Source organism: Heterodontus francisci, chromosome 30, assembly GCF_036365525.1.
Source record: "Heterodontus francisci isolate sHetFra1 chromosome 30, sHetFra1.hap1, whole genome shotgun sequence".
Taxonomy (NCBI): Eukaryota; Metazoa; Chordata; class Chondrichthyes; order Heterodontiformes; family Heterodontidae; genus Heterodontus; species Heterodontus francisci.
This window is the reverse complement of record NC_090400.1, coordinates 63471055-63493714: the sequence shown is the minus strand read 5'-3', so window position 1 is coordinate 63493714 and position 22660 is coordinate 63471055. Positions and strand designations below refer to the sequence as shown.

The following is a 22660-nucleotide window of genomic DNA, read 5'->3' as shown; positions in this document are numbered from 1 at the left end:
GCTGTTAGGGAGGGAGTTCCAGGATTTTGACCCATTGACAGTGAAGGAACGGCGATATAGTTTCAAGTCAGGATAGTGTGTGGCTTGGAGGAGAACTTGCAGGTGGTGGTGTTTCCATGCATCTGCTGCCCTTGTCCTTCTAAGTAGTAGAGGTCGTGGGTTGGGAAGGTGCTGTCAAAGGAGCCTTGGTAAGTTGCTGCAGTGCATCTTGTAGATGGTACACACTGCTACCACTGTGTGTCAGTGGTGGAAGGAGTGAATGTTGAAGGTGGTAGGGTTCTTTATTCTACTTTGCAGTTGAAGAAAATGTCAAACCATTGGTATATTTGCAGTGCTAAGATGTGTGATGATTAGAATTATTGCAGAATGACTTGTCATTTTATCTCCACTAAGGTTGGATCACTGTTTAAGAGGGACAGTCCAATGAATGAGTTGAAATTAATTGCTTCCGATCCAGATGAGAAACATGTGTTCCAGGTGGATAACTACGCTGCTTTAGATGGTCTCTTGGCAAATCTAGAGAGAAATATTGTTGGAATTGAAGGTATATTTATCTATTGCAGTTCTTTATCCTGAGCACAATCTTTGTACTGATCAAAGTGTGGCAGTTGACAACAATATTCATGTATGAAACATCAATTAAGGCTGAGTATTTTAAAAGCCATTCTCCCATATTGTTTCAACTGCAGAATGAGCACTCCATCAGAAAAGCTGCCTTCCCACTTTGCACCAATTCTCCCATTTTGCAGTATTGGGATTTTTTCTGTTAGAACGTCACAAATTACAAGGAGATATGATACAAGTGTTTAAAATCATTGGACGTGACATGATAGAAGCAGACTGCTTCCAGCAGTTGAGAGACTGTTTCACCTGTCTTTGTTCTGACCACTTAGGGTTGTTTTAATTGGCCCTTCTGCCTGGGGACCTGAGCATTCTGCATTCTCCAGGTCCAGGAAAAAGGACTGGAGACCCGGATTGCCTCTTTAAAGTAGTTCCAGGATTCCCAGGATTTGCAGTGGGAGTGGAACCTGGTCTGCTTCTGCAGAGACTGTAAGCCACATGGAGTGATGCAGATGAAACTGGGGGAGGCGATCCCAGCCTCCTGCTTCTGTTTATGTTTGAGATGCTAGCTAGACACCCAACAGAAGGAGTTTCCAGAAAAAGCTTGTGTTGTGTCCTGTTACCTAACCCTTTCTGAATGGAGAGCCTTTAGAGTCCTGGGAGAAGGCTAAAGCAAATCTCCTCTAAGCTCCAAATGAACCTTAAAGACACTCTTCACTTCGCTCTAATAAATGCTAATCAAAATGTTTGCATTTACAAAGCCCCATAATTATCACACTGGAATGTTGCAAAGTTTTTCATACAATTTGTTAATTTTGAAGCGCAGAAGCTGTTGTTACATTCACTATAATCTGTAACCATGAATGATCTAGCATCAATTGCCGTTTGCAGAAGAGATTTCCAAACTTCTATCACCTTTTGCGTGAAGGAGTGTTTCCTAATTTCACTACTGAAAGATCTAGCTCTAATTTTTAGGCTATTTCCCTGTGTCTCGACTCCCCAATCTGTGGAAATAGTTTCTCTCAATCTACCCTATAAGTTCCTTATAATATCTTGCAAACTTCAATCAAATCCCTCCTTAACCCTCTAAATTCCAGGGAATACAATCCTAGTTTGCGTACTCTCTCCTGGTAATGTAACATTTGGAGTTCAGCTTTCATTCTGGTAAATATACACTGCACTGCCTCCAAATCCAATATATCCTTCCTAAGGGGTCCGAAGGTGTGATGTCCAGAACTGAACACAGTACTGCAGGAGTGGTCTGACCAGGACTTTGTATAGCTGTAGCATAGCTTCTGCTCCCTTGTAATCTAGTTCTCCAGAGGTGAGAGGACCAAAGGTCAGCATTCCGTTGGACATTATGATTATTTTCTGTACCCGTTCATAGCATTTTAATGATCTTGGACCCCTAAGTTCAAGGAGAGAGATTGCAGAACTCTGCGGTACAGAGGGATCTGGATGTCCTGGTACATGAATCACAAAAGGTTAGTATGCAGGTACAACAAGTGATTAGGAAAGCAAATGGAATGTTGCCGTTTATTGCAGGGAGAATCGAGTATAAAAGTATGGAAGTTTTACTCCAGCTCTACAGGACCTTGGTGAGACCACATTTGGAGTACTGTGTATAGTTTTGGCCTCCCTATTTGAAAAAGGATATAATTGTGTTAGAAGCAGTTCAGAAGAGGTTCACTCGACTAATTCCAGGGATGAAGGGCTTACCTTATGAAGAAAGGTTGAACAGGTTGGGCCTATACCCATTGGAGTCTAGAATGAGAAGTGATCTTATTGAAACATATAAGATCCTGAGGAGACTTGATGGAGTGGATACCAGGAGAATGTTGCCTCTTGATGGGGAGATGAATTTAAGGATAAGAGGTCTCTCTTTTAAGATGGAGATTAGGATTTTTTTTTTCCTCAAAGGGTTGTTAGTCTGTGGAATTCTCTTCCCCAGAAAGCAGTGGAGGCTGGGTCATTGAATTTATTGAAGGCTGAGTTAGGTAGATTTTTGATAGACAGCAGACTCAAGGGTTATGGGGGGTGTGGGGAGCAGACAGGAAAGTGGAGTTGAGACCACAACCAGATCAGCCATGATCTTATCGAATGGCAGAGCAGGCTCGAAGGGCTGAATGGCCTAGTCCTGCTTCTAAGTTCTATGTTCCCATGTCTCTTTGGACCTCCACTGTTTATAGCTCTTCACAATTTGGAAAATATCCTGTTCTATCCTTTTTAGGTCCAAAGCGGATGAGCTCACGTTTGCCTACATTGAAATCTATTTGCCACATTCTGCCCATTCACTTAATCTATTAGTATCACAGAATCACAGAATTGTTACAGTGCAGAAGGAGGCTTTTCGGCCCATCATGTCTGCACCGGCTTTCTGAATGAGCAATTCACCTAATCCCATTTCCCCCACCTTCTCCACGTAACGCTGCACATTCTTCCTTTTCAGATAACAGGCTAATTCCCTTTTGAATGCCTCAATTGAACCTGCCACCACCACACTTTCAGGCAGTGCATTCCAGACCTTAACCACTCACGGCATGAAGAAGTTTTCCCTCATATCGCTTTTGCTTCTTTTGCCAAGCACTTTAAATCTGTGCCCTCTTGTTCTCGATCCTTTCGTGAGTGGGAAGTTTTTCCCTATCTACTCTGTCCAGACCCCTCATGATTTTGAATACCTCTATCAAATCACCTCTCAGCCTTCTCTTCTCCAAGGAAAACAGTCCTAACTTCTTCAATCTATCTTCATACCTGAATTTCTTCATCCCTGGAACCATTCTCTTGAATCTTTTCTGTACTCACTCCAATGCCTTTGCATTTTTGCTAAAGTGCTTACATTGTCACTTACCTTTGTGTCATCGGCAAATTTGGATATGTGGCTTTCTTTCCCATCATCTAAATCGTTAATAAATAGGGTGAATAGTTGAGAGCCGGACACAGATCCCTGTGAGACCCCAATAGTGACATCCTGCCAATTAGAGTATCTGCACATTATTCCTACTCGCTGTCTCCTGCTGCTCAGTTAGTTTCCTAACCAGGTCAATAATTTGCCTTCAATTCCATGAGCTTCAACAATGCTGTGCTTCAAACTATCAGGAGTGCACAGTGGAGAAGTTCAGCAATCCTGAAACGAGAACAGAAAGTGCCAGAAATACTCAGCAAATCTGGCAGCATCTGTGTAGAGAGAAACAGAGTTAATGGCCTGAATTTTATTCAGGTGCTGCGCTCCACGGCAACGCCCTTTGAACTCGGTGGTGTGCCCACATTCAGCGGAAGCCGCCAAGCCCCCGCGATATTATGCGCAGGGCTCATTTGCATCACTGCAACGCGCCGACCCTCCCCCCATATTACGTGGTGAGAGGCGGGACATCTGGCACAGTGAGGAACCTTTTGACAGCTGTGCAGCAGGTGCTGGGTTAGGTGGAATGACTCAAATAATCACTCGACACCTCAGGTCTGTAGTTCAATCGCCAAGCAGTCTTTATGTTTACACCGGTGGGGAGACAGTCTCTGCTAGTCAAGCCATGAGGCTTCTCCACCGAGACAAAGAGTCATGCGATATTTATATTTCGCATTACATCATGATGCATCATTTCAAACTTATCCAGTCACATTTAAAAACACATACACAGTGGTTTTCAATTTCTCCAATCGTAGCCAAGGCTCTGCCCATACTACTGATTGTTATCAATCCTACTGCTAACCTCTTTGTTTAAACAGCTCGAAACTTACGATGTTTAAATGTCCCCCTTCAGTCCCCCCTTTTGGTACTTGGCATAAGCCCAAGTTAACCAATTATTAACACTCGGCTCTACATTTTCCCCCTGACCTACTCCTGCTCGCCCCATGTCCCCTGCCCCACTGTGGTGATCAGTCACTTGGTTTGGGGGACTCGGCACTGTCCTTCACATTATCACTAAGTTCCCGGATAGTAACCTTTGCTGCTCTTGTAACATAATCCTTGCCTTTCGCTTGTTTGCTCGGCTTTTATACGTTCTACATGTGGTAGGTGCCTATGCTAACGCTAGAACACGCTGTATCACGACTAATACATGGGATATTATCCGAATCCATGGGTGGATGTTAACATTCATTCCCCAGTTCTATAGTTGCTCATACCATGTTTGTGCTTGCAAATCAGTTTCTATATTGGATCCTATATCGGTGACCTCTTGCCTTATTACGTGATATTATTTTATTACCCTTTGTTTGTCCTGCCTGAGGTTCTGCATGCTTTTGGGTAAGTGAGGAATTGGTGCTCCTATGGGTTCCTCATATTGGCTTAGGACTTCCCCAAGCTGGTCTGTGACATTGATGGTAACCTGATCTCTTAGTTTTACATATACCATTGGGGCACGGCCGATGGTGACAGGGACCTGTGGCTTAAAGCAAAAGTTTGGCATGGTGATGTTCCAGGTGAGACCTGCGTATTGGTACTACTTCAGTGGTGTTAATGCAGTACTCTCCTTGACCCTATATACCGAACGAGTATAGTGGTGGTCTACGTGTGATATTTCTAGCATGCAGCCTTCAGTTTTGTTGTAGTCACATTCGTCCTTTGTACTCGTAACCCAAGGGATATGGACTTATGGTAAGACTCCTCTTTTGGCGGCACCCACTCAACGATGCTCCCTTTACCGTTCCATTCTTCCGGAGAGCATACGCATCTATGGGATAATATCTGAAGTACTTGTCGCCTCGGATCAGGCCAATGTTTTCGACCCAATACTGGGGATATGGCTGTGCATTTTGTGTGACTACTGGGATCATTAGTACCATCCCCACCATCTGCGTGTCCTCCACCATGCACTCTTGGGCCATCGGGTAGACCCAGGTCATTCCTTTGAGGGTACAGGCATCTACTAAAACCGGACTTTGGGCTAGATTGTGGAGGTATGAGCTGTTAATCCAGTCCGGTACCTCTGTCTGTTGTATTTGTGCCAAACTGTGCCGTACTTGACCCGTCACCCATTGACCATAAGGTATATCATTAACTATACCTCTCATGTCCTCTGAAACGCGTGGCACAGTTGCATCAGCTGCTTATTTTATCATAACATTCATCAGGTTACTGTACAACCGTACTAACTGCATATAATTCTTACAATATTCAGGCAACCGTAACATGGTGAGGTTAACTATGACTGCTACAATTTCATGTCTTACATTATCATACAATAGTTCACCTTCCGTAAATAATACTAGTTCATTTTCTGGTCCTGCAGTTAAGGCAGGGCAAGGGAGACCAGTTACTTGTGACTGCTGAGTTGGTAGTTCAGATGTGGGGGTGACCGTGGGGGTTGGTGCTTCTTGCCCAATTACTCTCATGGACTGTATTAGACGCTGTCCCTCCTTATCTTTTCCATGGCAATAGAGCCAAAAGCGCAATTCATCATTGTGTGGTTTCACACATGTTGATCGGTTTCTACAGTCTTTATCATCACACTGCCATCCAGGGAACTTGACTCAGGGCTTTGGCCAGACACCAAAGATTGAATATCTAGGCCATCCACCTTTCTCAAGCCTCAGGTATTGGCCATGTATCTCTAACGGTGGGATGATGTCATCCTCCTTCAACGCTTTGACGGCCACAGCCGGAGCAGTCGTCACAAGCAATAGATGCCAAAGTTTCATTCCATTACCTATATGATCAGGATAAAAACATTGCTGGTCGTCACCAGCAGTTAGTTTAGTTCAATGTTCTCCTGTTACCGATTCCTTTGCGAGCTCCCAGGAGTCGGGGTAAGACTTTGTTAGGGTTAGTTCATAGGTTAGTGTTATTTCTGAACCATATTATTTGGGATAGGCTTGAGGCCTATTATCCTAAAATTAGGAATTGTCAATATATTTCTTTAACTGAGATCAGTGTTTCCACCTGCCTTTACCCTTCATGTCTACGCATGCGCACGTATCACTTGTCATGATCACCTCGTAAGGTCCGATCCATTGTGGGGCAAAACCTGTCCGCCCTGGCACCACCTGGACGAACACATGCTCCCCAACCTTTGGTATCAGCTCTACTGAACCCTTATTCTGAGCTTCCTGATCGCTTATGGTTTGCTGTTCCTTTACCTCTTGTCGTAGCTCCCGTAACTGATTGTCTAACAGTCGCACATAGTTCTGAATACGGTCTCATATTGGCCCTACTTCTTGTTGATATTCCCTCTGGCAGGTGCATGCCACGCACAGTCATAAGTTCAGTTGCTCTACAGGTAACAAATCACACCTGCACACTTACACTGGTATCGCAATATCATGCCACACATTCTCAATTCTCTGGTGATCTTATCAAAAGATCAAAACGTCGGGGGGAGCTGGTGGTGTCTGTCTGAGATGTTTCAGTTGCCTCCCCCTGCAGGGTCCTGATGTCTTGGGTCATGGCCAGACTTTCAAATGTAGCTCTCTTAAAAACTCATATCTCCAAGAGAAAACTATCAATTGCCAGTCTTATCTACACTTTCCTGACTTTCACTGGAAAGTTCTAGGCTTCTTGGAAATTCCACACTATATTAATTTTACTGTTTGAATTCTAATTTCACCATTGTTTATCCCCAGAATTCCTTTATTAGCTCTTTCATCAGCCCGATCTAATTGCCTATTTCTATTAATTATAATTGTATTTCATTCACGAGCCCTGGAGAAACTGTACAGTCATAATTCTTGAAAACAGAAATCCAACCATCCCATTTGATTCCAGGCATTACCGTATTTTATTTGTTTTTTTCCCCTCTATCTTAGAAGACATTTTAATTTCTTAAAAGTAACTTGCTAAATTACACTGGATTTTCAACATCTCAAATTATTCCAAATTCAAATAACAGTGTTGCTGGAGTGACTGGTTTTATTAATGTTCCATTTAATATCTCCCCAAAACAAATTTTGTTTTTTATACTTAGGAACCACCGATACTGTTTTTTTTCAGTTTCCTAAAAATTTGATTGTCCCCTTAAGTGTCAAATAAATTCCCCATTGAGTGCTTTAAATAACCACTCATATCAATTTAATTTTGTTTATTGATTCCAATTTCTTGTGCCCAGACTTGGTGGTGTTGCATGTTTTTTTTTCACATTAAAGACAGAAGTGCATGCAACTGTAATCTAAGGCTTTCCTCCTCACTATTTACGACACCACCAATTTTCCTGTCATCTGCGAACTTACTGATCATACCTCCTATATTCACGTCTAAATCACTACAAACAGCAAGGGTCCCAGCACCGATCCCTGTGGTACACCACTGGTCACAGGCTTCCACTCGCAAAAACAAACCTCGACCATCACCCTCTGCCTCCTGCCACTAAGCCAATTTTGGGTCCAATTTGCCAAATTGCCCTGGATCCAATGGGCTCTTTCCTTCTTAACCAATCTCCCATGTGGGACATTATCAAAAGCCTTACTGAAGTCCATGTAGACTACATCAACTGCTTTACCCTCATCTACACATCTAGTCACCTCCTCAAAAAATTCAGCCAAGTTAATTAGACACGATCTCCCCCTGACAAAGCCATGCTGACTATCCCTGATTAATCCCTGCCTCTCCAAGTGGAGATTAATTCTGTCCCTCAGAATTTTTTCCAATAGTTTCCCTACCACTGATGTTAGACTCACCAGCCTGTAATTACCTGGTTTATCCTGCAACCCTTCTTGAATAATGGTACCACATTCGCTGTCCTCCAGTCCTCTGGCACCTCTCCTTTAGCCAGAGAGAATTTGAAAATTTGTGTCAGAGCCCCTGCTATCTCCTCCCTTGCCTCACATTACAGCCTGGGATACATCTCATCTGGGCCTGGGGATTTATCCACTTTTAAGCCCGCTAAAACAGCTAATACTTCCTCCTTTTCAACGCTAATATGTTCAAGTATATCACAATCCCCCTTCCCTGATCGCGACACCTACATCGTCCTTCTCCATAGTGAACACAGATGAAAAGTAATCATTTAAACCCTCACCAATGTCCTCCGGCTCCAAAGATTGCCACTTTGGTCCCTAACGGGCCCTACTCTTTCCCTGGTTATCCTCTTGCTCTTAATATACTGATAAAATGTCTTAAGATTTTCCTTTATCTTGCCCTTCATCTTGTTCTTAAATTCTTAAAGCTGCTGAATCTCTTGCTGTGGCATCAGAATCCATTGTGGCTCTGCCCCAAAGCCCAATGGGTTAATTTCACTCGCAGCAATGCAAAAATGTTGTGGTGGATTAAATGGAAAATAATTGCAGCAGGTTTAATTTCTTTGCTTGTCTCCAGGGGGGATGGAGCAAAACATTCTCAGCTGTGTCACTTTACGTAACTTTTTTTTAACCGATTGAAAAGAACTAAGCTCCATGTTTAAATTTTTTTTATTCTTTTGGTATCCTTAGGGTTTTAAAACAACAAAATCAAAAAGATCAAAGAACAGTACAGCACCGGAACAGGCCATTCGGCCCTCCAAGCCTGCTCCGATCTTGATGCCTGCCTAAACTAAAACCTTCTGCACTTCCGGGGCCCAGATCCCTCTATTTCCATCCTATTCATGTATTTGTCAAGATGCCTCTTAAACGTCGCTATCGTACCTGCTTCCACAACCTCCCCCGGCAGCAAGTTCCAGGCACTCACCACCCTCTGTGTAAAGAACTTGCCTCGCACATCCCCTCTAAACTTTGCCCCTCTCACCTTAAACCTATGTCCCCTAGTAACTGACTCTTCCATCCTGGGAAAAAGCTTCTGACTATCCACTTTGTCCATGCCGCTCATAACTTTGTAAACCTCTATCATGTCGCCTCTCCACCTCCGTCGTTCCAGTGAAAACAATCCGAGTTTATCCAACCTCTCCTCATAGCTAATGCCCTCCAGAACAGGCAACATCCTGGTAAACCTCCTCTGTACCCTCTCCAAAGCCTCCACGTCCTTCTGGCAGTGTGGCGACCAGAATTGCACGCAATATTCTAAGTGTGGCCTAACTAAGGTTCTGTACAGCTGCAACATGACTTGCCAATTTTTATACTCTATACCCAGACCGATGAAGGCAAGCATGCCGTATGCCTTCTTGACTACCTTATCCACCTGCGTTGCCACGTTTCGGATCAGTGACCCTTCTTCAGAACTAGTTCCGAAACGTTAACTCTGCTTCTCTTTCCACAGATGCTGCCAGACCTGCTGAGTGGTTCCAGCATTTCTTGTTTTTATTTCAGATTTCCAGCATCCGCAGAATTTTGCTCTTATTTTAAACTGCAAATTGGATTTCTGCCAGACATCTTCAGACCTTCAAGGCTGAAGCTTATCTCTTAGAAAATTGTTCATTGCCTGATCAGTTACAAAACCAACTTTTAAAATAAAAATAAAAAACTTTAATTTAAAATATAATTCAGTTGTTTATATCCCATTCCTGAGTGGTCAATCTTAAATTGAAATGAACACACTCAACAATCACTTCCCCACTCGTTCAATTTTAAATAACTTAGAAAAATGTATTTATTTATTTATTTAGAGATACAGCAATTGATTTCAAAGTACCAAAAATCTGTTAAATTCCCTGTCTCTATGCCAAGGAACACACACAGGTTCAACTAGTTCACAACCAAAACATGACTCAAGGTTCCTGCAAAATGCTTTCAACATTAAAGCCAGACAACAAAGAGTTAACGACTGTTAGTTCCACAGAACAGAAGTTGCACATCCCAAGGACATTCATTTCATTCGTGGAAGCTTCCAACATTCACACATTCGAATCAAAAGACACAGTAACTTGTTTTTACTCACTTGAAATTTTTATGTTGCTCTGCCATAAACTTAGTCATGGAGCCCTCTGGCCCCCATCTCAGATGCATGTATTATCTATATGAATGCTTTTCTTCTTTTTGTTTCTTTCCTGTGTTCCACCACGCCTTTTGCTCTGCTGGTGGATCACTTGATTTCCAACCTTCTCTAATCATTTTTGCAATTACTTTCTGCTTTTTATCACCTAGGTACCTTACTAGGGACCCCTCCGGTCCCCAATCGAGCTCCATGTCTTCCTTCTTACCTGCAGCCATCCTTAAACCTATTGGGTTAGTCGTTGTTAGTGGTACGTCCCTTTTACGCTCCCTCCCGGGGTGGGACCGTTACTTGCAACTAATACCAGAAACGTGTTCTATACTATTACTCTATACAACCGTAAATGTTTCGCCCAATACCTTTAACTGGTTGGCGCTTGACCAGACCTGCAGATTTGGATTCTCGGGTGGCGGACACAGAACGGTTTCTACCTCGTCCTAATTTAGTGTGGTAGTTTAATGAACTCCCACGGTGACTCAGCTTTCTCCAATCTGTGTCCCCCGTCCGCATGTGTCCTGCCGACTACGCCAATTGTTAGGTGGAATGACTCAAATAATCACTCGACACCTCAGGTCTGTAGTTCAATCGGCAAGCAGTCTTTATTTTTACACCGGTGGGGAGACAACCTCTGCTCGTCAAGCCATGAGGCCTCTCCACCGAGACAAAGAGTCAGGCGATATTTCTTTCTTTGGCCTCCTTATCTCGAGAGACAATGGGTAAGCGCCTGGAGGTGGGCAGTGGTGTGTGGAGCAGTGCCTGGAGTGGCTATAAAGGCCAATTCTAGAGTGACAGGCTCTTCCACAGGTCCTGCAGAAAAATTTGTTTGCCGGGGCTGTTACACAGTTGGCTCTCCCCTTGCGCTTCTGTCTTTCTTCCTGCCAACTGCTAAGTCTCTTCGACTCGCCACACTTTAGCCCCGCCTTTATGGCTGCCCGCCAGTTCTGGCGATTGCTGGCAACTGACTCCCACGACTTGTGATCAATGTCACAGGACTTCATGTCGCGTTTGCAGACGTCTTTAAAATGGAGACATGGACGGCCGGTGGGTCTGATACCAGTGGCGAGCTCGCTGGACAATGTATCTTTGGGGATCCAGCCATCTTCCATGCGGCTCACATGGCCAAGCCATCTCAAGCGCCGCTGACTCAGTAGTGTGTATAAGCTGTGGATGTTGGCCGCCTCGAGGACTTCTGTGTTGGAGATACGGTCCTGCCACCTGATGCCAAGTATTCTCTGGAGGCAGCGAAGATGGAATGAATTGAGACGTCGCTCTTGGCTGACATACGTTGTCCAGGCCTCGCTGCCATAGAGCAAGGTACTGAGGACACAGGCTTGATACACTCGGACTTTTGTGTTCCATGTCAGTGCACCATTTTCCCACACTCTCTTGGCCAGTCTGGACATAGCAGCGGACGCCTTTCCCATGCGCTTGTTGATTTCTGCATCGAGAGACAGGTTACTGGTGATAGTTGAACCTAGGTAGGTGAACTCTTGAACCACTTCCAGAGCGTGGTCGCCGATATTGATGGATGGAGCATTTCTGACGTCCTGTCCCATGATGTTCGTTTTCTTGAGGCTGATGGTTAGGCCAAATTTGTTGCAGGCAGCCGCAAACCTGTCGATGAGACTCTGCAGACACTCTTCAGTGTGAGATGTTAAAGCAGCATCGTCAGCAAAGAGGAGTTCCCTGATGAGGACTTTCCGTACTTTGGTCTTCGCTCTTAGACAGGCAAGGTTGAACAACCTGCCCCCTGATCTTGTGTGAAGGAAAATTCCTTCTTTTGAAGACTTGAACGCATGTGAGAGCAGCAGGGAGAAGAAAATCCCAAAAAGTGTGGGTGCGAGAACACAGCCCTGTTTCACGCCACTCAGGATAGGAAAGCGGTCTGATGAGGTGCCGTTATGCTGAGTTGTGCCTTTCATATTGTCATGGAATGAGGTGATGATACTTGAGGCCTCTCCACCGAGCCAAAGAGTCAGGCGATATTTATACTTTGCATTACATCATGATGCATCATTTCAAACTTACCCAATCACATTTAAAAACACATCCACAGTGGTTTTCAACTTCTCCAATCGTAGCCAAGGCACTTACACTTGGGCTCCGCCCATACTACTGATTGTTATCAATCCGACTGCTAACTTCTTTGTTCAAACAGCTCAAAACTTACGATGTTTAGATGTCCCCCTCAGGCCCTATTTAAAGCGCCCCAGCACCTGCTTCCTGACAGCTGTCAAAGAAATACTTACCTTACTGTTGAAAAGTGGGGCTGCTGTCAATCTGGCAGCAAAGCAGAAAGTGCTGGAGAAACTCATCGGGTCAGGCAGCATCTGTGGAGAGAGAAGCACATGATGTGTGCCAAGATGTGGCGCCAATGTCACATCCCTTTGCATCGTTGGCCCTTCAGGAGAGCCAATGTATTCTGAAGGGGGAGGGTGAACAGCCAGTTGTCGTTGTGCACATAGGCACCAATGATATAGGTAAAAAACGGGATGAGGTCCTACAAGCAGAATTTAGGGAGTTAGGAGCCAAGTTAAAAAGTAGGACCTCAGAGGTAGTCATCTCAGGATTGCTACCAGTGCCACGTGATAGTCAGAGTAGAAATGAAAGAATAGTCAGGATGAATGTGTGGCTTGAGAGATGGTGCAGGAGGGAGGGGTTCAGATTTTTGGGACATTGGGACCGGTTCTGGGGGAGGTGGGACTATTACAAATTGGACGGTCTACACCTGGGCCGGACTGGAACCAGTGTCCTTGGGGGTGCTTTTGCTAACGCTGTTGGGGAGGGTTTAAACTAATGTGGCAGGGGGATGGGAACCAAATGAGGTCAGTGGAGAGTAAGGAGGTAGTAACTAAAGCCTGTAAGGAACTAGATAATGAAGTCAGCGTGACTAAGGGAAAGAGTAGGCAGGGAGCAGATGATGAAAGCAAAGGGACTGGTGGTCTGAGGTGTATTTGTTTTAATGCAAGAAGTGTAATAGGTAAGGCAGATGAACGTAGGGTTTGGATTAGTACCTGGGAGTATGATGTTATTGCTATTACTGAGACTTGGTTAAGGGAAGGGCATGATTGGCAACTAAATATCCCAGGATACCGATGCTTCAGGCGGGAAAGAGAGGGAGATAAAAGGGGTGGAGGAGTTGCATTACTGGTCAAAGAGGATATCACAGCTGTGCTGAAGGAAGGCACTATGGAGGACTCGGGCTGTGAGGCAATATGGGCAGAACTCAGAAATAGGAAGGGTGCGGTAACAATGTTGGGGCTGTACTACAGGCCTCCCAACAGTGAGCGTGAGATAGAGGTACAAATATGTAAACAGATTATGGAAAGATGTAGGAGCAACAGGGTGGTGGTGATAGGAGATTTTAATTTTCCCAACATTGACTGGGATTCACTTAGTGTTCGAGGTCTAGATGGAGCAGAATTTGTAAGGAGCATCCAGGAGGGTTTTCTAGAGCAGTATGTAAATAGTCCAACTCGGGAAGGGGCCATACTAGACCTGATGTTGGGGAATGAGCCGGGCCAGGTGGTTGACGTTTCAGTAGGTGACTACTTTGGGAATAGTGATCACAATTCCGTAAGTTTTAGAATACTCATGGACAAAAACGAGAGTGGTCCTAAAGGAAGAGTGCTAAATTGGGGGAAGGCCAACTATACCAAAATTCGGCAGGAGCTGGGGAATGTAGATTGGGAGCAGCTGTTTGAAGGTAAATCCACATTTGATATGTGGGAGGCTTTTAAAGAGAGGTTGATTAGCGTGCAGGAGAGACATGTTCCTGTGAAAATGAGGGGTAGAAATGGCAAGATTAGGGAACCATGGATGACAGGTGAAATTGTGAGACCAGCTAAGAGGAAAAAGGAAGCATACATAAGGTCTATGCGGCTGAAGAAAGACGAAGCTTTGAAAGAATATCGGGATTGTAGGCGCAATCTGAAACGAGGAATTAAGAGGGCTAAAAGGGGTCATGAAATATCTTTAGCAAACAGGGTTAAGGAAAATCCCAAAGCCTTTTAATCATATATAAGGAGCAAGAGGGAGGAAGTGTTGGGTATTCTAAAAGGCATTAAGGTGGACAAGTCCCCAGGTCCGGATGGGATCTATCCCAGGTTACTGAGGGAAGCGAGAGAGTCCTTAAACACGGGTGAGCTGCCAGAGGACTGGAGAATTGCTAATGTTGTCCCCTTGTTTAAGAAGGGTAGCAGGAATAATCCAGGTAATTATAGACCGGTGAGCCTGACGTCAGTGGTAGGGAAGCTGCTGGAGAAGATACTGAGGGATAGGATCTATTCCCATTTGGAAGAAAATGGGCTTATCAGTGATAGACAACATGGTTTTGTGCAGGGAAGGTCATGTCTTACCAACTTAATAGAATTCTTTGAGGAAGTGACAAAGTTGATTGATGAGGGTAGGGCTGTAGATGTCGTATACATGGACTTCAGTAAGGCGTTTGATAAGGTTCCCCGTGGGAGGCTGATGGAGAATGTGAAGGCGCATGGGGTCCAAGGTGTACTAGCTAGATGGATAAAGAACTGGCTGGGCAACAGGAGACAGAGAGTAGCAGTGGAAGGGAGTTTCTCAAAATGGAGACGTGTGACCAGTGGTGTTCCACAGGGATCCGTGCTGGGACCACTGTTGTTTGTGATATACATAAATGATTTGGAGGAAAGTATAGGTGGTCTGATTAGCAAATTTGCAGACGACACTAAGATTGGTGGAGTAGCAGATAGTGAAGGAGACTGTCAGAGAATACAGCAGAATATAGATAGACTGGAGAGTTGGGCAGAGAAATGGCAGATGGAGTTCAATCAGGGTAAATGTGAGGTGATGCATTTTGGAAGATCCAATTCAAGAGTGAATTATACAGTAAATGGAAAAGTCCTGGGGAAAATTGATGTACAGAGAGATTTGGGTGTTCAGGTCCATTGTTCCCTGAAGGTGGCAACGCAGGTCAATAGAGTGGTCAAGAAGGCATACGGCATGCTTTCCTTCATCGGACGGGGTATTGAGTACAAGAGTTGGCAGGTATAGGACTTTGGTTCGGCCACATATGGAATACTGCGTGCAGTTCTGGTCGCCACATTACCAAAAGGATGTGGATGCTTTGGAGAGGGTGCAGAGGAGGTTCACCAGGATGTTGCCTGGTATGGAGGGCGCTAGCTATGAAGAGAGGTTGAGTAGATTAGGATTATTTTCATTAGAAAGATGGAGGTTGAGGGGGGACCTGATTGAGGTGTACAAAATCATGAGAGGTATAGACAGGGTGGATAGCAAGAAGCTTTTTCCCAGACTGGGGGATTCAATTACAAGGGGACACGAGTTCATTGTGAAAGGGGAAAAGTTTCGGGGGGTTATGCGTGGAAAGTTCTTTACGCAGAGGGTGGTGGGTGCCTGGAACGCATTCCAGTGGAGGTGGTAGACGCGGGCACGATAGCGTCTTTTAAGATGTATCTAGACAGATACATGAATGGGCAGGAAGAAAAGAGATACAGACCCTTAGAAAATAGGCGACAGGTTTAGATAGAGGATCTGGATCGGCGTAGGCTTGTAGGGCCGAGGGCCTGTTCCTGTGCTGTAATTTTCTTTGTTCTTTGTATGCAATAAGATTAGAATAGATTAGAGATACAGCACTGAAACAGGCCCTTCGGCCCACCGAGTCTGTGCCGAACATCAACCACCCATTTATACTAATCCTACACTAATCCCATATTCCTACCAAACATCCCCACCTGTCCCTATATTTCCCTACCACCTACCTATACTAGTGACAATTTTTATAATGGCCAATTTACCTATCAACCTGCAAGTCTTTTGGCTTGTGGGAGGAAACCGGAGCACCCGGAGAAAACCCACGCAGACACAGGGAGAACTTGCCAACTCCACACAGGCAGTACCCAGAATCGAACCCGGGTCCCTGGAGCTGTGAGGCTGCAGTGCTAACCACTGCGCCGCCCTATTGTGACCAAGTTCACAAACCTGAAAGTTAACCCTGCTTCTGTCTCCACAGATGCTGCCTGACCTGCTGAGTTTCCTTAGCACTTTCTGCTTTGCTGCCACATACTTACCCAGCAGTGTCCCAGTGTCCTATGAGGTTGTGATCCTTTTCTTCCGCTCAATTGTTACATTGCGTGCCGCACCTGGGTGAATAATCTTAATTTTGCACATTCCAAGATGTGAGACTTAAATGTACCATAAAAGGCAAATACACAACAGAAATAAAAGCTGCAGTCTAAAATGCTTTTGGAATCTGTACGCATTTCTCTGCTAACTTATGTGAAAATACATGTAACGACAATTAAACGATCTTTTTTAGAAAACAGGAAAATATGTTCATTTTCTTGCTGCACTGCCAGCTAGAAATATCATACCAATAACTATGATCAGCTGCTGCAGAATCAAAGTGTTCGTGAACATGTGTCGATGTGTAATAGTTGAAAAACCATGACAACAGCACAGATTTCCTCATTAGTCCTGCATTAGTTTTCAAACATGTGCAAGACAAACCTTGCAGCCAGAAGTTAGAACAGTAACATGGTGGAGTCACCTTTGCATTTAAAGGACTACACCAAAAGCCGAGGATGGCAGAGGGGTGGCCCCATTGTGCAGCGAAGCCTCCCTGGTCACTTTCCTCCAGGCTGTGCGGGGAAGGAGGGAGGTCCTTTTCACCAGCGACGGTAAGAAGAGGCTCTCCTGCCTGAACAAGACAGCCTGGCTGGAGATGGCAGAGGAGTTGAGTAGCCGTCGGGCCATTGGTCATCAAAGGGTCCAATGCTGGAAGGGGATGAACGATCACCCAGCCAGCCAGGGCCCTCTAGGTCTCGTGCACAAAGGGTACGAGCGCCAAAGTCATCCACGGCCAAAGGGTAATCAGATCAGCAGCCTTGCTCCAGTCAGGCTGCTAGCACAGAGGTTGCACCTAGAAGGGGCACTCGCAAGCGTTTACAGAGAATACAAATGGGAATGCATAGGTGTCGCAGCAATATAAATACGTCTTTCAGTAAATGTTCCTCACCAACATGCGTGTCCTTTTCTCTGTGTGAATGATGTGTGCCAACATGTAGCACCAATGTCACATCCCTTCACATCGTTGGCCCTTCAGGAGAGCCAACGTATGCAATAACATCATTGCCATGCCACCAAAACTCATGAGCGTCCCCCTGGATGCAGTGACATGGACATTGGCTCAGTCAGCTGCTACCTCTAATGGTTTACACAGGGAGCTGCACGTGTGGACTGGTGCACAGCAGGTGAGCGAGAGTGGTGTGTGGCTTGCAGAGCTCATGTCGGTTCCGATGGAGCAGAGAGCCTTAGTCTGATAAGCTGCTGCCATACATCTCTAGCTCACTGCTACCCGTGATGCAGAGCCTGAGTGCCATCTGCCCTCCCATATACCTTTCCTGTTGTAGATCCTCAGCATCCTCATAGTCCAAGGAGGAATCCTGTTGATGTTTCTCCTCATCATGCCAGGCCTGGCCCCTATTGTGGGCGAAGTTGTGCAGAGCACAGCGAGCACCAAAGAAAGGAGCTGGCCTTTTTGGCCCTTAGGACAGGACAGCACCCTATCTATCCAGGCATTGGAAGCACTTTTTCAGCGTGCCGATCACTTGCTCAATGGTGGCTGTTGTAGCTCGGTGGCTGGCGTTGTATATCTCCTCTGCAGCAGTGGTGGGGTCTCTCACTGGTGTCGGGAGCCATGTCTGCAAGGGATAGCACAGTGGCGCAGTGGTTAGCACCGCAGCCTCACAGCTCCAGGGACCCGGGTTCGATTCCGGGTACTGCCTGTGTGGAGTTTGCAAGTTCTCCCTGTGTCTGCGTGGGTTTTCTCCGGGTGCTCCGGTTTCCTCCCACAAGCCAAAAGACTTGCAGGTTGATAGGTAAATAGGCCATTATAAATTGTCACTAGTATAGGTAGGTGGTAGGGAAATATAGGGACAGGTGGGGATGTTTGGTAGGAATATGGGATTAGTGTAGGATTAGTATAAATGGGTGGTTGATGTTCGGCACAGACTCGGTGGGCCGAAGGGCCTGTTTCAGTGCTGTATCTCTAATCTAATCATAGCCCTTGTCTCCAAGAAGCCACCCCTCCATCTGAGCCAGTTCAGTGAACAGCGGTGGCAGCTGGGACTGGCGCAGGGCCCAGGTGTCATGGCAGCTGCCTGAGAAGCAGGCACAATTTGCATGAGGCATCTCCAGTGATCACATACCAGCTGCACCTAGATTGAGAGGATTCCTTTAATGGTGACGTCTGCAGGTGGTAGCCTGGCGAGAGGCCTGATGGCCACATGGGTGCAGTCTATGAACATTAAAACCTATGGTTCTCCGGCAATGGTGCTGAAACTGATGGCCCTCTGGGCCTGGCTGTGAGAGTCCGTCCTGAAGTGGACTTACTCACTGGTCCTCTCATGCAGGGCATTAGTGACCTGCCTGATGCAGCAGTGCACTGCTGACTGTGTGACCCCCACAAAGGTCTCCGATGGGCCCCTGAAAAGCTGCATAGGCGTCAAGCTTGAGAATCATTGCCACTATGAGGACTGCAGGCATAGCATGTCGACCGAAGTCCATGGGCTGCAGGTCATCTTTGAGCAGGCCACAGAGATGTGTCACCACCTTCTCTGTGTGCACAATCGTCTCTGACACTGGCGCTCTGACATCTGATGGCATATCATGTAGGGCCTGTAGATGCAAGGCGACTGTAATGGTGAGCTCCCCTTGGGGGCTGCTGCTCATGACTAGGGACGTTTACGTGGACCGCACCTGCCTATTGATTTTGTCTCTGGCACATACGAATCCTCAGGAGAAGCAGATCACACAATGTAGGATGAGCCACACCCATTTCTATGTAATAAGTAAAGTTGAACCCTTCGTTTATTCGAAGGTTCCTCACAGGGCAGGGATTGGTATTGACGGCTATATCAGGTGCTTTCATGGATTAACTATGTGGCGTTGCATGGCATTGCCCATCTTGGCCAAAACTCAGAGTGGCACAGCATAATCACATAAAGATCCTACCAGCTGCATCGATTGCCTCCACCATCCATATAACCTTAATGCTCCTTTCATTTCTGGCACCCACCCCACACACAAGGTGACTAGAGTGCCATTGCTCCTTCACAAACACTAACAAATGCAGAGCATGCACTATTTATGGAGGGAGGGTACACAGTACCTCCCTTCATGCCGACAGAGCTTTCCCTCCAGTAATTGCAGACCCCCTCCCTTCTCCCTTTAAGAATGAGGAACTGAGAGCCATGTGATCCCCCCCTTCCAGTATGCAGAGTGAGACCCTGAATATCAGAACTTACCTTTCGTAGCGAAACCTACTGCCTCTGATGACCCGTCGACTTTTTTGTTCGGGAACGGGACGGCACGTGATGGCTGCCCATTCAACGTAAAATGCGGAATTGTGCATTGAGAGGTGGCAGGCTGCATATTCTGCAGTGGTAAGTACCGTATTGAATATGGTAATTGGGGTGCCGCTGCTGAACGGCGGGTTGGGGGGGTGCGCACTGAGGTCCTCCCTCCACCCCCCCGCGGCGTTGAGGGGCAGGTAAGATTCGGCCCAACGTTTTAGGCCTGTGACCCTTCAACAGAACTGGCAAAAGTTAGAAATATTAGCAGTCTTTGAGCAAGTGAAAGGGGGGAAGGGGTAAAGGCCTGCTCGGGTGTGCAATTTAAACCCAACCTGGGCCCGACCCAACCACATCTAACCTGAACCCAACTTGGGCCTGAGTCCTTTGGTTTTTTCCCGTGGCCGACCCGACCTGACTCGACTACTGGAAATTAATGATGCTTACTCTTACTTCCCTTTCCCTCCCTGACCAAAAGGCAACAATGCCACTCTGTCCGATCTGGCCCCACCCGAGCCGAGCCCAAATGCCGGACCCAGAAGAGCGACCCGACCCGAACCCGACACATGTCGTTGGGTCCCGTCGGGTTCGGGTAGCTATGCTCTAAGAGGGGGTAAGAAGAACAGCGGGTTGGATGGTGGCGTGGGGGTGGCGTAAAATTGAGTGGGAGGCTCCAGGAGGCCTACCTGCCCCGCTTCCGCCTCTGGCCATGTTTACGGCGTCGGGCGCGGGGGTGGGAAACAGCCCGCCTGCCCGAGGCCAATCAAGGTCTTTAAGTGGCCCTTAAGCAATAGCTGCCGGCCTTTCTGCGCACCAGGGGGTGCCATGGCAATCAGGCGCAGGGTGCCTGATTGAGGGCCGCCCCCACCTCCCAACCCAACACCGGGACCCAAGACGCCCCCCCACCCCCAAACGACCACTCCAGCCTCACCAGGGAAGGACTGAGCCTCCTGGTGAGGCAACCTTAACTGAGCTTCCCTCCAGGCTCCTTGGCATCGGCTGGGCCGCAGTCCCAGCAGTGGCCACCACTCCTGGTAATGCTGCTGGGACTAAGAGCTGCCGGCCCGCTGATTGGTCGGCAGCTCACAGAGGCGGGACCTCCTCCCTCAAGTGGGTGGAAATCCTGCCTCGGGACAATTAAAGCCCAGGGATCCGTAAAATACAGGACGGATCCCCGGGCGAGGCAGAAGCGGGTTCACCACAGACTTTCACGTCTAAGGTAAAATTCAGCCCGTCAACTCTGTTTCTCTCTCCACAGATGCTGCCAGATCTGCTGAGTATTTCTGGCACTTTCTGTTCTCATTTCAGAGTTCTGGCATCTGCAGTATTTTGCTCTTATTTAAGTGCAGCAATCCTGTTTACTGATGTTTTAAAAGACTAAGAAGCAATCTGTGCAGAAATGCAGCAAGACCGGGACAATATCAAGACTTGGGCTGAAAAATGGCAAGTAACATTCGCTCCACACAAGTGCTAGGCAATAACTAACTCAAACAAGAATCTAACTATCTCCCCTTGACATTCAATGGCATTACGATCGCTGAATCCCCCACTATAAACATCCTGGGGATTACCATTGATCAGAAGCTGAACTGGAGTAATCATATAAATACAGTGGTTGCAAGAGCAGGTCAGAGTCTGGGAACTCCGCAGTGAGTAAATCACCCCCTGACTCCCCAAAGCTTGTCCGCCATCTACAAGGCACACGTCAGGAGTGTGATGGAATACTCTCCGCTTGCCTGGATGGGTGCAGCTCCAACAACACTCAAGAAGCTCGACACCATCCAGGACAAAGCAGCCTGCTTGATTGGCACCCCATCCACGAGCATTCACTCCCTCCACCACCGAAGCACAGTGGCAGCAGTGTGCCCCATCTACAAGATGCACTGCAGCAACGCACCAAGGCTCCTTAGCACCTTCCAAACCCATGACCTCTACCATCTAGAAGGACAAAGGCAGCAGTTGCTTGGGAACACCACCACCTGCAAGTTCTCCTCCAAGTCACACACCATCCTGACTTGGAACTATATCGCCGTTCCTTCACTGTCGCTGGGTCAAAATCCTGGAACTCCCTAACAGCACTGTGGGTGTACCTACCCCACATGGACTGCAGCAGTTCAAGAAGGCAGCTCACCATCACCTTCTCAAGGGTAATTAGGGATGGGCAATAAATGTTGGCCTGGCCAGCGATGACCACATCCCATGAATGAATAAAAAAAAAACTTCTCCCATTCAGCGTCTATGGCTATAGCATTGTCAGAAAAGGATTAGCATTGGCGTTTTCAATTTCCAAGTTTCAGACACATTTAAAAAGCATCGAGCTGCATTTAGTTTAAGATTGGATGTAGACAATAGGTCATATTTAGAACGGAATGATGCTGAAATTCCCCAGGTTTCTCCCAGTCTACCATCATAACTCTGGGGGAGACAGTTCCAGCCCCCAAAAATGCTAGAGTCCAGTATAATAGGGCTGTTAAGAAGGCATATGGTGTGTTAGCCTTTATTAGTAGGGGGATCGAGTTTCAGAGCCACGGGGTCATGATGCAGCTGTACAAAACTCTGGTGAGGCCGCACCTGGAGTATTGCGTGCAGTTCTGGTCACCGCATTATAGGAAGGATGTCGAAGCTTTGGAAAGGGTGCAGAGGAGATTTACTAGGATGTTGCCTGGTATGGAAGGAAGGTCTTACGAGGAAAGGCTGAGGGACTTGGGGTTGTTTTCGTTAGAGAGAAGGAGGAGGAGAGGTGACTTAATAGAGACATATAAGATAATCAGAGGGTTAGATAGGGTGGATAGTGAGAGTCTTTTTCCTCGGATGAGGATGGCAAACACGAGGGGACATAGCTTTAAGTTGAGGGGTGAAAGATATAGGACAGATGTCAGAGGTAGTTTCTTTACGCAGAGAGTAGTAGGGGCGTGGAACGCCCTGCCTGCAACAGTAGTAGACTCGCCAACTTTAAGGGCATTTAAGT

The 22660-nt window shown here is 46.5% G+C and overlaps 1 protein-coding gene across 4 annotated transcripts in view; it reads left to right on the top strand.

Moving 5' to 3' along the window:
- LOC137346877 (integrin alpha-E-like) overlaps positions 1 to 22660 on the top strand; it is a 397091-nt gene that overhangs the window by 150045 nt on the left and 224386 nt on the right. For all 4 annotated transcript variants that reach the window (XM_068010834.1, XM_068010835.1, XM_068010833.1 and 1 more), the window contains one exon: positions 394 to 544. In XM_068010834.1, coding sequence (XP_067866935.1) covers positions 394 to 544 — 151 coding nt within the window. The remainder of the gene's footprint in view (positions 1 to 393; positions 545 to 22660) is intronic.